At 40.0% G+C, this 13,966-nt stretch overlaps 2 protein-coding genes across 3 annotated transcripts in view; one reads left to right on the top strand and one right to left on the bottom strand.

Moving 5' to 3' along the window:
- opn4b (opsin 4b) overlaps window positions 1–5,157 on the bottom strand; it is a 14,340-nt gene extending 9,183 nt beyond the window's left edge. For both annotated transcript variants that reach the window (XM_034859448.1, XM_034859449.1), the window contains exons 1-3: window positions 5,035–5,157; window positions 613–749; window positions 284–417 (exon numbers count right to left, since the gene is read on the bottom strand). In XM_034859448.1, coding sequence (XP_034715339.1) covers window positions 284–417; window positions 613–749; window positions 5,035–5,157 — 394 coding nt within the window. The remainder of the gene's footprint in view (window positions 1–283; window positions 418–612; window positions 750–5,034) is intronic.
- A 7,444-nt stretch (window positions 5,158–12,601) lies between these two features.
- Window positions 12,602–13,512, top strand: LOC117937110 (GTPase IMAP family member 7-like). Its single transcript, XM_034860810.1, has 2 exons — window positions 12,602–12,743; window positions 12,860–13,512. The coding sequence occupies exons 1-2, from the start codon at window positions 12,725–12,727 to the stop codon at window positions 13,510–13,512; spliced, it is 672 nt and encodes a 223-aa protein (XP_034716701.1). The 5' UTR covers window positions 12,602–12,724.
- Window positions 13,513–13,966: the final 454 nt, after the last annotated feature.

Genomic DNA, 13,966 nt, shown 5'->3' with positions numbered 1-13,966 from the left:
TGTGTGTGTGTGTGTGTGTGTGTGTGTGTGTGTGTGTGTGTGTGTGTGTGTGTGTGTGTGTGTGTGTGTGTCCGTGCACTGAATCATTCTTGAACTGTAGGTCACACTCAAATGGGTAGAAAACCCATTTCAGGTCCCTGTGGAATTAAAACTATGTCCATACATTTTAAAAAGAGTGATCTTAATATAATTTGTCTGTTTAGGCTATTGTTGTCATATTAGGTACTATGTACAGCGTCTTTGGATACATTAAAAGTGCAAAAAAAGTAAATGCATGTGTTACCTTTCTTTCCAAAAATCCATCGCTTGTGCATGCTGGTGATGAAGAAGGTGGGTGTCTGAGTAATACACATGAGAAAGTCTGTGACTGCCAAGTTAATGATGAAAATGTTGGATGGTGTCCGCAAGCTCTTGCTCCTACATGCACAAACACACACAAACACACACAAACACACACACACACACACACACACACACACACACAAACAGACAGCTGTTGAAATATTGTCAGTAATATTGAACTAATGATCTTATTATCACAGATACACAGAAACAAACAGTGATACTGAAGTTTTTTTAAGAAAGCTCATTCTAAACTGTACAAAAAAGTACCTGCAGAAAGCATACATGACCAGGAAGTTTCCCAGCATGCCTGTGATGCCCACAACCAGGATGACAATTCCTATGGTGTAGTGAGCGTGGTCTGGTACATCTACCGTTGGAAATATGTGTCTTGGAACCACGGAACCCTAGAATCAGGAAAACAGGGAGGAATGGTTGACTTGTGGTGGTAGAATCATGAAATAAAGTTATGATAAGAAAGCAATGTCATTACAAAAACAAGGCTGAATTCATGGCAGTTCTCAGGATCATCGCTGTGAAGGAAATGTAAAAGTCAGATTTACACTATGATCGAGTAAACGGCTATTTGGAAGAAATCGCAGGATTTGTTTAAACTAATGTATGCAATAAAACATTTTAATGTACTTTGGGCTAAATTATTGAATGGTAAATTTGTCTGGATATGAAGTTGCCCAAATGTGGGAGGAGATTTATTTAAGCCGTTTTGCAGTTTTAGCCAAAATTAGAGTGATGGACTTCAAAATTGCCACTAGGTAAAAGCAGAGTACAGTTTCTCCTCTATTGGGGCTACAGTTCTAAAGTTTCTAAAGTTTTGAATTTTGAAGCACCACCATGCAGACAATTAACACACAGATTGAGTAGGGGCCACCCAGCTTCGCTTCTTGGCCCCTATGAAAAGACGTTTGTCTTTTCCCTTTTTCAACATTTACAACTCTAGTTTTGTTTGAAATAAACACAGTTTACCGATTTACATGTGAAAATATGTTGGCTCTATACACGCTAAAAGTCAGCAAACTCAGAGCTGTTCCTGGTTAAACAGAAAGGTCTTAAAGAGGTTTTAAACAGGCCTAACTATGTAAGGATCCTTTCTATAATGTTGTCATACACTTAGACCAATAATATCAGCCTGTCAGTGGCAAAATAAAGCACTTTTAGTGGACCAAATTGACGCTGAACATTTGCCCCATAGGGCATTGTGGCTGCCAGTTACAGCATTCAGGCTTAATACTGGACCAATTTCCTATCAGTCACTTACACACGAAGAATAATACACAAGAAAATAACTGTAGTAACCCTTTAAGTGTGGTTAAGTAATAGTAATAAAGCTAAACAATTGTCCATTAATTCTTATAACTCCCTAATAGCTGACTTTATATCAATGGTTTTTTTTTTTTTATTTGACAGCAGCATTTTTTTTTTCTGAGAAGCTGCTGCACCTCAGAGCACACTTGGGAATTCCTTTCAGTCATCGCGACACACTCTCCTGCATTAACACCTTCCTTTGGTCTCTTGCTATGTTTCTTTCAAGCAGGTGCACACCCACGCACACACTGAAACACACACCCACACACACACACAGACTACGTACACTAAATCTTCCTGGAACACATAACTCTCTTTTGACTTATCCTTGCTGCTGCACTTGAGCATGCGTGTGTGTGTGTGTGCGTGTCTTTGTTTTTGCCTACACCTGTGTGCGTAAGTGTCCAGAATCTGTTTCAGCAGTCCTTCTTTTCTGTCATAAGCTCTTGTAATAAAAAAGGAGGACTTTAGTCACTACAGTAAAATGTGATGCAGTGGTTATGAAAGCAAATTAGAGAAAAGGTTGTAGGGACAAATGCAAGGAGTGTAGGTGATGTACAGTAGTGTGTGTGTGTGTGTGTGTGTGTGTGTGGAATCTAATCACACTTGATCTGGTCAGACACCGTCATATGTGACAATGTGGCTTACTCAAGGTCTCCCCTCCCTCCCTGCTTCAATTCATTTCTTCCTCCTTGCTGAATCTCTTTCTCATCTCCAGCTGATTACCAATCCCTGTTAATTCCCTCCTTCACGTCTGTTCCACAAATCTCTCCTCGATCACTCTTGTCCTACCTTTGGCTTTCTCTTATTTCCTCTAGTGGCTTGGGGCCAGATCAACACCAATCACATGGTTAGAAGGAGGAAGGAGAGGCACAGTGAGCAGCACAGAAGTCTCCGCCACAGTTTGTTTAGGATTTAAAGGTGGTAAATTGTGAATGGGTAAAGTCTCTCAATACACTTCGTCTGTAAGCACGTACTAAAGCCAAGGTGACAGCATTTCTGGCTTTCCATTCGTCAGTGGAGAGCAAGAAATATAAATATAAATGGTGTTGTGGCTATCTAATGCCCAGTGATTTAAAACATGCAGAGACAAACTGGGGGAGAAAGAAAACAAGATTGGGGATAGAGAAGAGAGTGAGAGACAGAGTGGGATAGAGGCAGATAATTAAACATCCGTTGTAGGAATAAATCTGAATATAAAAATGTGCGCACACACACACACGTACATACAATCATCAACAGCTGTGCACGTGTTCGAATGCTTACAAACATTTACTGTTATCGATGTATATGCAACATATTTGCATAAATCACTCAGCCAAGACTAATTTAATAAACAAGGCCGAAGGGCTTCTCCCTGTACTTCTAGGCATGCTTATAATCACAGTAATTGCTCATTTAGAGTAGAGAAACGTAATTTCATTAGAAACACGTATATAGCCACTCAAGTGTTAGATTATAACAGAGAGCCACAGGACAATGTGACAGAGCCTTGATAGTAAAGGAAGAGGTTTGCTTGCATAAAGAAAATGTAATAATTCAATATTGTACTTCAGGCACAGAGTATTCTGATTCTGATTGGCTGCGAGGGAACAATTATTTCTAGGAACCATACAAAATCAAACATGCCCGAGTAAGGAATACGTTTTCTGTTTTAAATCTCTTCAGGTGGTTATTTGCTTTCTCCCCTCTATTACAATCATGTATTATACCTTACATATCCCTTACTGTCTCTCAGTGGAAGCACATGGTAATGATAGCTAGCTGCAGTACATAGTATATGTTTAGCATAATGAGTTTTTTTCATTGTTTTCTCTGATGTACTGTATGAAACGGAAACACAGTTAATCTCACTGAAAATGATCATGTGATTCTGCATGCAATTTGCTTCTGAAGTGGTCATCTGCAACTTCAGAGGCAAACTCATTTGTTTACCAGCCAACATACTCTAATCAACTGCAGAGCAGCCAGAGGACATGATCACAAAGGGCCACCAGCACACGCGCAAATCCACACACAGGATATGAACACGGACACAAAAACATCTAGACGTGTAAACATTCATAAGTTGGACCAATATTTTTTTAATCATCCAGATAATTGTATATTTGATAAATGATCAAAAAGGAAAAAGGCAACAAACAGAAAAGAGGGCTCAAGAGAGAAACACAGAAAACTTTCAAATGAAAACCACACATATTTTGAGGTAGAAGAGCCCATCTTCCTCAGTATAAGCTACTCTGAGGCACTGCTTTAGCTTTTCCAGCACTCCCACCATGAAGGCCATACCACAAAAGCTACAGAGACTGAAGCCTGCAGGTCTGAACTTCAAAGTCCAAACGGATCCATTCACACTTGTTGAACTACGTTTACCATAGTGATGTCCCTTCTCTTTCAAACAGCTCTTTATTGCACTACAGTGCAGAGGTGGATACACCGCTGTAGTGGTTTACACATCCGTATATGTAGTATGTAGATGTAGTCTCATTCATCAGACTTGGTAATGAAAGCATTCTCAACACATGTTGACTTTCAAAGCATAGAAATCTGTGCATATGCTTGCAGAATGAGTAATGTCAGAGTTGGCACACACCTTTATGTATGATAATTTACAACCCAAAATCTAAATCAGCATCCAAAACCAGTTATTTTATGTTTTTTGCTGCTTTGCTGCAAATGGAATTTCCTCTTTTGGGATAATACTGATCTGAATTTCAGATGTAGACTGCATGTGGTAATTAGGATTAGGACACTGTGTGTATTGGGTCTGTTATGGGATTATTAGGGCGCACGTTGTGATTAAATGGGTCTTTATTGTATAAACACTATTTATTTCACCAACACACGAAAAGTCACTATCGTGCACAAACAATTCCTCTGACATTTTCCATGAATAGTGACAGGAGATGAGGTCCCTAAACCCACCACAAATTAAGATAAGTATAAGCAAGAATTCATGAATGATATGAAAGGTGACTACAGAGGTGACACATATCTATAGAATACACACATCAGCTTTTTACAACCATTGCAGACCATTGCCTTCATTCACCTCAGGTGGTGAATGAACGGAGCGTAGATGCGCAGGAGAGGATGGGATACATTCACAGAGTAAACATCTCACTCACACCTACGGAACTGCTTAAAATTATCTGGTGGAGGATTGAAAACTACAAAAAAACATAAACCTGACTGTTTATTTCGCCTGTGTGCCATGCGTTGCTTTTTGGTTGCTCTGGATGGGATCGCGCCGCGGTTACGCATGGCATCGCTGCAGAACACAAAAACTTTCCAGTCTAACCGGGGTATTCCTTCAAGCACCAAAAAAACAAATACAAACTAAAAGAAGAGTGAGAGCCAGATACTCACAGCTGTTGCAACAGGAGCTAGCTCCACGAGCCGGTGAGGACTGATGGAGCTGATGTTCCAGGGTGCCCGGGCGGTCGGGTCCGGTGTGGGGACCCCAGGCTCAATCAGGAGTCTAGAATCCATTCCCTGTCCACGGTGGTTAATCTAAAGCGGTTGCGAGTGATAGAAGTGGATCGAGGTGTACAGTAGTCTATATGAGGAGGTCTAGGAGTCCAGGTGGCCAGTCATCATCGCTGCCTCTCATATCCCACTCTGACAGAGCTAATGGTACAGCAGCTGTGGAGGGGTGGGAAAGAAGTGCTCTTTGTGTTTCGTCCAATCCCTGCTCCGGGGATGCCTTTGAGTGTCAGATTTTTCTGTATTTTTAATTTGTCTTCGTGGAACCAATGGAGCAGTTCTATCTCCCGTTTGCATGTCTTTCACTTTCCCTATGCTGTAATTCTCTTCTGCAAAGTAAATAATTTACATGCAAAGAAGGATCAATACAATGTTTTGCCCACGGTAACACTTGGCTTGTGTTGTCAATTTACAGTATATATATTTTTCTTCCTATGGGCATCAGCAGAGATCCTGATTTTCACGCACAACTTGCAGAAGTCTTGCTTACATCTTGTGCATTCATGTTATAATAGATCAAATCTATATTTATTATATTGCAGCAACCTTACTCATAAAAATGGACTGTGTTTCATGGGCAGGGAGTAGATCTGAATGTTGAGTGTATCCGAGAGAAAAGGTTAAGGTCAAAGAACAGGAAATAAAAGGAGGATTAAAAGGAATTTACTTTTAGGTTGATTTGGCAAATATCCAGCGTAATGTTTTAATCCTAAACAAGAAGGAGTTAGATAGTAAGAATACAGACACAAATGGAGGGAAGAACTAAAGAAAACATGTCATCTGACTTGAAGGGAATTTTGTTGTGTTATTCTCATAATCAGACTCTAGTCAGAATATGAGTCTGATACTGCTCCATTGGGTTGCAATTATGGGGCGTGTTTTAACCGAACCAGGAAAGAAAATGCCCCTGTACTCAATCGGGTAGACAGACAACCAATCAGAGCAACGGAGTATGTTGAACTTTTGCTGAATCCCGTAGGAAGGCCGGCAAAAGCATCTTTCTGATTGACAAATGCCTTAATGCGGGTTCTCTGTTCCTCTTTTAAAATGCGCTGTCAATCACTTCTATGACAGATGCGTGAGATAGTTTCTTCAACAGATACATAGCAACAAAGCACTAATTTTGAGTTGTGTTTTTGTCCAATACTTAGTCTCTTTTAACTCTTTTATTCTACACCCACTCCTGAGGAAAATATCCGTCTCACTGAGCGGGAAGGTTTTTAGAGATTTTATACAAAAAACAGCTGCCTCCTGTGGGCAAAATCAGCACTATAAGAGCGGTAAAGGTGAACAGTAAAGTTTTGGGCCCCACAGCTAAACAATGAGCTAATGATGCTAGAAACCTCATAGAGTTAAGGGGGAACTGCAGAGTCGGGAGTCTATGTAGGCTTGTCCCTACAAGTGACTGCTTTCACATACAGTACAAGTATTATCAATTTTTTGTAGAAATATATATATTGATTACAGTTAGCCGCGTTACATCTAGAAGCACACAAATATTTCACTATTGAGTTTAAAATTGCATGCTAATGTGTATTTTGTGTTGACACATTACAGACATTGCTTTGATTTGATTAGATTAGGCTGATTAAATCAGAGATCAGAAATGCAATGATGTGTTTCTAACTTCACTAATTTCTCTGTTTTGCGATCTCTGGGGAGGATACAAATGGATCGGAGCTACTACAGTATGGAGGAAGATAGAGGAATATGTTGGCTTGTGACTGCTCTTGGGTGAACAATAAAGCAGGCCTTTCACCTCTATACAAAATGACATTTAGCCGAGGGTGCTCTCCCTTGTGGACGTAGAGAACGGCAGAGAGGCTGAATGATAGATTGTAATATGTTGAGGAATTTAAGCGTGACCGTCTTCCAGTTTTTGTTCATTTGTGAGGGAAGTGCAAGGTCTTGTGATGTCTCACTTTTATTATATAACAAAGTCCTTGCTCCCCGAACCTCATTTCTTTCTCCTCCCTCCATCCCTTTCTGTTTGCCTTTGGGCTTGCATTTGATTTTTGCACAATAAAGCACACCAACCCCTGCCCCCGGTAACCCGATTTACCATTTATATAACACCCTCTTCTGTCGTCTTCCGTTTTCAACAATATGTTGCTTATTTTCTATAATGTTTCTCCATAATACAGCATAACTGCCCTAAATCGAAGATGTTACCTCACCTCTGGAATGTTAAATGTTGATAAGAGGAAAATCTGGGAGACCAAGCACCACATTACAGGAAAGTGAGTGACAGGAAATAATATCATCCACCTTTTCCAGGCTTGACCCCTGTGCCCTTAAGGTCTCTGCATGTCTCTCATAGCACCGCACTAAATCATTTACCGAAACATTTCCCCATCTTCTGCATGTAAGTTTAAGGTTGCAGCACGTTTAAACATTTTTCTTCCATCCTCTTCCCTTTTCCTGAACTCTCTAACAAACCAACACATCCTTCCTGCATGTGTGGTACATGTTTTGATTTTATGTGTACAGTGTGTCCATTTGGCTGTATTTGCTAGTAATGCGGCCCTCTGGCAGCTGCCAGCCCCGCGAAGTAACTGGTCCCATGACGGGGAGTTCCGGCTGACATTAAGAGGATCAGAATCTCGAATAGGACTTATACAATCATAGCCTTATACAAACAAAGCAACTAATACAAAGATGAAAACAATACAACTCTGTGTGGCATGATCCTTCCATCTTACAAATTACATTCCTGTTCAGGTTAAATATGGTTATTTATTAATCATTTGCTTCAAATCCAATGACCCAATTTCAGGTCATGCATCAAGTTGATCTGCCCAGGATATTGCAGACGTGTTTGATTGTTGTGTCAAGAATGTGAGTTTAAAATTCCAACACAAAGAAAGCTAAAGGGAACGGAAATAAACAGAGGGGGGAGATATCTAAATGGACAAACAAAAAAATTGTTAAAACGTATAACCACTGTAAGCTTTACAATATATTTTATCTTTTCCTATTACGACCTCTAGTCCCCCTGAGGTCTGTACTACGAAGCAAGATTTGCCGTTAATGATGTAACTTCAGGTTCAACCCAGGGTTTTCTGTATGACAACAACTTGTTACCGGGATAAATTGTTTTGCAAATTGTTGGTAACTTTTAAAATAAAATAAAATAATAAAAACGATAATTACACAATTTAAGATACTCTTTAAGTGTCCTAGTTAGCAATGTCAGCAGTGACACCAAGGAGCTGGAAATGGACCACCATCAAGACTGCCAGGCGAAGTAGTTCTGCATACAATCCCATAGGGCTTTGGTGCACCAGGGGGCTGCCAGAAGGATTGGTAGATGAAGAGTGAGCAGGTGGGGAAATGAAAAAGCTTTCATGGCAACAACATGTTTGAGGAGGAAGGGCCACACGGGGCAACAAGCCAGTTGTACCCGACATAACTGATGATTTCTGTTCAGTGGTCTGCTTATGCTGACATGTAGAGGGAACTGGTGTTTTAAATGTAGGTAGGCCTACGTAGAGGGTTTTGTGAAAATGTAGAGACACCAGAGTCCTAGATTCAAGGGCTTTCTACATCTTTTTACTCATCCTAAATAACATATCCTTGCTGCTCAGGAGATGCTGCAAGTGTCGTTATAAACCAGTTGGCCAGCTGCAGCTTTTTCAGTGTGTGCATCCAAAAGGGCATACATGGGAAGGCTGAGGCATGCAGGACCAAGACATGACTTATTTGATTTTATCTCTTTATTTTCTGGGAAATAACAAGAATAGAGCTTGTGCGCCCTTTTCTCAGGTACTACTTAATTGTTTCCTTGAACAACAATTTATGTCTTCCATTGAAGAGGACGGAAACTGAAACAGAAAATGCTCTTTTTTTTCTCTTGTTCACTCAGGGGTTGAGGATCTATGAACTAGAGACAGCTGTTTGATCTTTTTACAAGTCAGAGGAAGACAACACACATGGACTGCGGTCTACTGTTGTGACAGTTTTTTATGTGACAGCTGAGTTTAGTGTATTTCAGACAAGTTACCTAAGATAATTATTGAAATTTGATATTTAGAAAATCGGTCTGGGTGTGATGGACGGCTGGTGTGATGGACAGCTGGTCAGACTGGTATCACAAATTTCCCAGAATCACGTCTAGGATCAGCACAATCATAGCTTGTTGCAAATCCTAAATTTAGAACTAGGCTAGAAAGATAAAGAAAGAGATACATTGAAAAACACAGGGCAGCTCCAGAAAATACAGTGCGATGAAGTAAATTTGTCTAATATTTAGCATCTGTCTAAAAAGTAACCTTGACCAAAAATATCTTTAATTTTTTATTTTGGTAGCTTGCAAAAAAGTTTCATTTGTTATGATTTATGTTAACAAGCTGACATAATTGAAAATTAGTCTAACCCATATTAGCAGCACCATCCACTGACCAATCAATACTCGATGGATAATGGCATCACCGTTCTCAGGAGATCTGCTGGAGCTTGGTTTGCAGAGAGAGAGAAAGAGAAAGAGAGTGAGATGCGCTCATTAAAGTTAAAACATTTAGAAAGCAACAACCCTGTTAACAATCTCAGATGGGTATTTTTATGAAAGACAGATTTTAAGCAGCGGGAACTACGTATCTATTTCTAAGCTTGATGAGCTGTGTGTTGTCAGTGCTTAAATCTGTTTGAATTTTGATTTCATATTTTTGCTTGCTCTCACGATTGCTTACCACTGCCAGGGTTGCAACTGAAATGAAAGGCTAAAGCAATGTTTATGGAAAGGACAAGTGAAATTATGGTCAGATCTTGTGCCTGACTGATGGAGAAATTTCTCTTCTTATACTGAACTGCTCTTTAATGTTTAATTTCTTGTACTGCACTGTAACTTATATTCTTGTATTTTAATTATTTTTATGTAAAACACTTTGAATTGCCCTGTTGCTGAAATGTGCTAAATAAAGCTACCTTGCCTTGATAAGCGTTTATACATCGGCTAATTTTGCCAGCTTTCCTTCCTTTTTTAGGAAGCAGCGACTGTTTTGCATTTTGCCTGTAAAAGATGTCCGCGTTCTTCATATTTATGTAGAATTATAGTTTGGTCTTCTTATGTACAATATGAGGCTGTGATTGGTCACTCTGTGAAAACACCACTTCTTTTATGAGAAGCCCTAGGTTGATTGAATTAGAGTTAACTACCGCCGTGACACAGTTTATGCAAGACCCCGGTTGTTAGGGTTAGTGAAGCCAGCTGGTAATTTAATTAAATCCAGGGCATGTTGATGTTGATACCTCAGACAGAAAGGAGTGCAAAGGCCACAAAAACACTTTTCCAGGCAATCAACCAAAGGCTGTGACAGTTGATGGTAGGAGGGGGGATTCAGCATGTCAATTAGGCTTGTTCCAGATTAACGGTGACAAAAAGTTGCGGTATAGTCAGACAGTTTCCAGCTGATATCAGGTGGAACACGAAGTGACAGAAACACTGTGGTGCAATTCCGATTTTCGTAAAATATTATCAGACCCACACATCAGCTTGTACACAGTCTCCAGTTGTTTTAATTATGACAGAGTAGCTGTCAAAATGCTCTACAAGCGATCTGTTGCTGATTTAATTAACAACAGACTGGAGATGATCCATGATCTGAACGGATTTAGTCTACAGTCCATGACTTCTAAACGTCACTATCTGCCACACAACATGTGTTCTGTAGAGAATGACTTTAAATCAGACAAATAGCAGTTAAAGTCCCTCTGATTCAAAAACAATAAAGAGTTTACAACATCATCATGGTGAGTCGATTGTGAACCAATCAGCTGTTAAATCAGATGAAAGGCCGGCGTTTCTCAGCATGCTCCGGGTCCGCCTGGATCTTGCAGTCGGTGAAAAGCAAGGGGGTAAGCCTCTCCTCTCTAAGCGTAGCTCCCATAGTGCCATTTTAATGCTACCGAGCCATCAACTGCAGTTAGCATCTGCCATTCATTTTGGCGCCACTTTGAAAATAAATAACTTAACATCTGAAGCGTTTCAAGACTCTATTTGTGCGTTTTTTAATTTTAAAGAAACACAGCAATGTATAAAAGGCTTCATCACCTTGTAGCTCACGTTATGGCTCCGAAGCAGATGTTTTGGTAAAAATAGGCTAACGATTGTGTCATAATCATGTGATTTACTCTCGCGTAGTTGACAAATCACCATATTGCCAGGAGAAGCTCGCAGACAGTTTTGACTTACATCAGCTGTTTAGGTTTAATTTCTAACGTTAACTAGCATGTTAGTTAGCAGTAATTTGCCTGTGTTTATGTTCTCTCCTAACACCTATTCTCTCCGTCTCTGCTGATTGGGAATGATTGAGATTTCTTTGCACAGCTACCAGAAGACTTACAACTTTCAGCCACGTTGCCCACGTCACACCTACGTCGTCAAGCTCAGTAGGAGGCTACGCAGTAACGCCTAGCCATCACCAGAAAAATGCTTCTATTTTCCTTCACTGATCTCCGTCAACAACAACGGGATCTGTTAGTCCATTTCTTTTACTGTCTATGGTGAAAAGCAACTGCGCTGCCTGCTTCTCATAACTGCGGCTGCTTTGCTCTCGTGGGCAGTATTTGTCAACATTTAACCTGCAGAGCTGTTTATTTAAGTTAGAAGAATAGCGATCTGATAAAGTATTGTACAAATTATGCTAATGTGTAATTGTGTTTATTTGTGCCCCAGCATTAGAAAGGATTTTCATGTAGCATCACTGTGGTTTGCTAATATCCAAAGTAAGCACTGCACCATTTGACTCCAGAGAGCTGGATTAACATGAATAATTATCATTATTAACAGATGAAATGGTATTACTAGGGCCTTACTGGTCATGCTGGCAAGCTTTCTGTGGCATACTGGTATTAGATATGCAGCTTAAAATGGTCCTCACATATTGTTGATTGAATCAATAAAGTTTATATATATTAACACTATCACCCTAAAATATAGGGCAACTTACTGCACCAAGACATTAACCAGCATCGCCATGTGTGTGTTCGTATTAATTTGGTTATGTAAGGTGGCTGGCAGCGGCAGCCGGTAAAAGCCGACACTGGCAAGCTGCTCTGGGATCTGGAAGTGCTCCAGAACAACCAGTTCAACAACATACCAGGGCAGAATGACATAGTTTCTAGTTCTAAGTAACAGGTGATGTTTTTTTTATTTCATTCCCTCTGATAAGACAGCAAGAATATACAAAAGGAAATGCTGCACATAAACCAAGTCTAAGTGTTTGGAAATCTGCCCTATTAAGAATAGTTTTTTGGATAAATTTGTGACATCTGAGAAGTTTATTAGGGTACACCTGACAGCAGCCACATGTTGCTGATGTGGATATATAATGAACATTTCAAAACTTGACAGAAATTTGGAGGAATCGTACAAACAGCAAACAGAACAGGTTCCTATCTTATCCGATCTCAGCTCATCTACAAAAAGGTATGCCGTTGGTCTATTAGACAACAATGAAATAGGGAGTGGCTAAAAATCAAGTGTGATCAGTGTGACATTCCATGCTCACACAGTCATCAACAAGACATAAAGGAAATCAAACCCATTAGAAGCCTTTATGGATTTTCTGTAAACATGAATACATCTACCAAAGGTGAGTCCATAAAGTCTGATAATGTGAATGAAAGACGTGTTTCAACAGTCTTTCTGTCTTCAAGTATTACTATTTGTTTTCGTGTTACTATCTCTGTCTCACTTTCTTTCTGACAGACCTTTATGCTGTGCTCGTGGGATCAAAAAGCTCCCGGAAATGTCTAGTTGGAAACATCATCCTGGGAAGACAGGCGTTTGATCCAAGAGATGTAACATCCCATTGTGAGAGGGGAGAGAGAGAAATATTTGGGCAAACAATCACATTGGTCACATCCCCAGGGTGGCTGCGTGGATATACCCTGTATCATACAGCAGAACTTTTCAAGACAGAAGCGATTCTCAGTGTCACTCTGTGTCCACCTGGACTGCATAGTTTTATCCTGGTGATTAATGCTGAACTACCATTCAAAAAAGAATACAAGAAGGCAACAAGAGAGCACTTGCAACACTTTTTCGGTGACAAGGTGTGGGATCACACGATCGTGGCCTTCAGCCAAAGAAGCCAGATAGGCCACAAAACCATCGAGGATTACATCACGAGGGAAGGAGCGCCACTCCAGTCACTTTTAGAGGAATGTGGTAACAGATATCTCACTCTTTATGACGATGGTGCCGACAACGACGTAAAGGTCAAAGAGCTGTTTGAGAAGATTGACGCATTGGTGGCGAAAAACGGACGGTATGAAGCAGACAGTACACTGTTGCAAAGTACGGAGTTGAAGAGGAAGGAAGTGGCCAAAAAAGCTGAGGAGTTGCGGAGGAGCAACTGAGCTGAGGAGCTTGTGGACTTGTTGTAAGCACTTGTAGAACTAAAATCTAAACTTGTGAGTTAAACACAGGTATAAAATATTCACACACGTGTGAGCTGAATAAGAATGTCCCCAGGTACAAATTTGTTTTGCACCACATTTGTAACAACAAGTGTTGCAAAGGTAAAAGTATGCAGATTTGTCCCTTTGTGATGCTGAGAGCACATATGTGAAGTTGCAATGACCAATTCGAGAGGTTGTAATCACCATGTTTTCATGGGGCTGGGAAACGGACACATAGAAAAAAGTTTGCAGTTATTGTATTTACATTAATCTTAATCTACACAATTGTAAAAATTCTTTCTGTGACTTTCCATTCAGAAAATGGGTTGTAAAAACATTTTATAAATGAAAATTTCGTAAGTCATTTCTTTCTATTGCCTCATGTGTGTGAATATTTAGTCAAAATTTAAAA

Source organism: Etheostoma cragini, chromosome 21 (assembly GCF_013103735.1).
Source record: "Etheostoma cragini isolate CJK2018 chromosome 21, CSU_Ecrag_1.0, whole genome shotgun sequence".
Taxonomy (NCBI): domain Eukaryota; kingdom Metazoa; phylum Chordata; class Actinopteri; order Perciformes; family Percidae; genus Etheostoma; species Etheostoma cragini.
The sequence above is the reverse complement of the archived record's forward strand: the minus strand, read 5'-3'. Positions and strand labels throughout refer to the sequence as shown.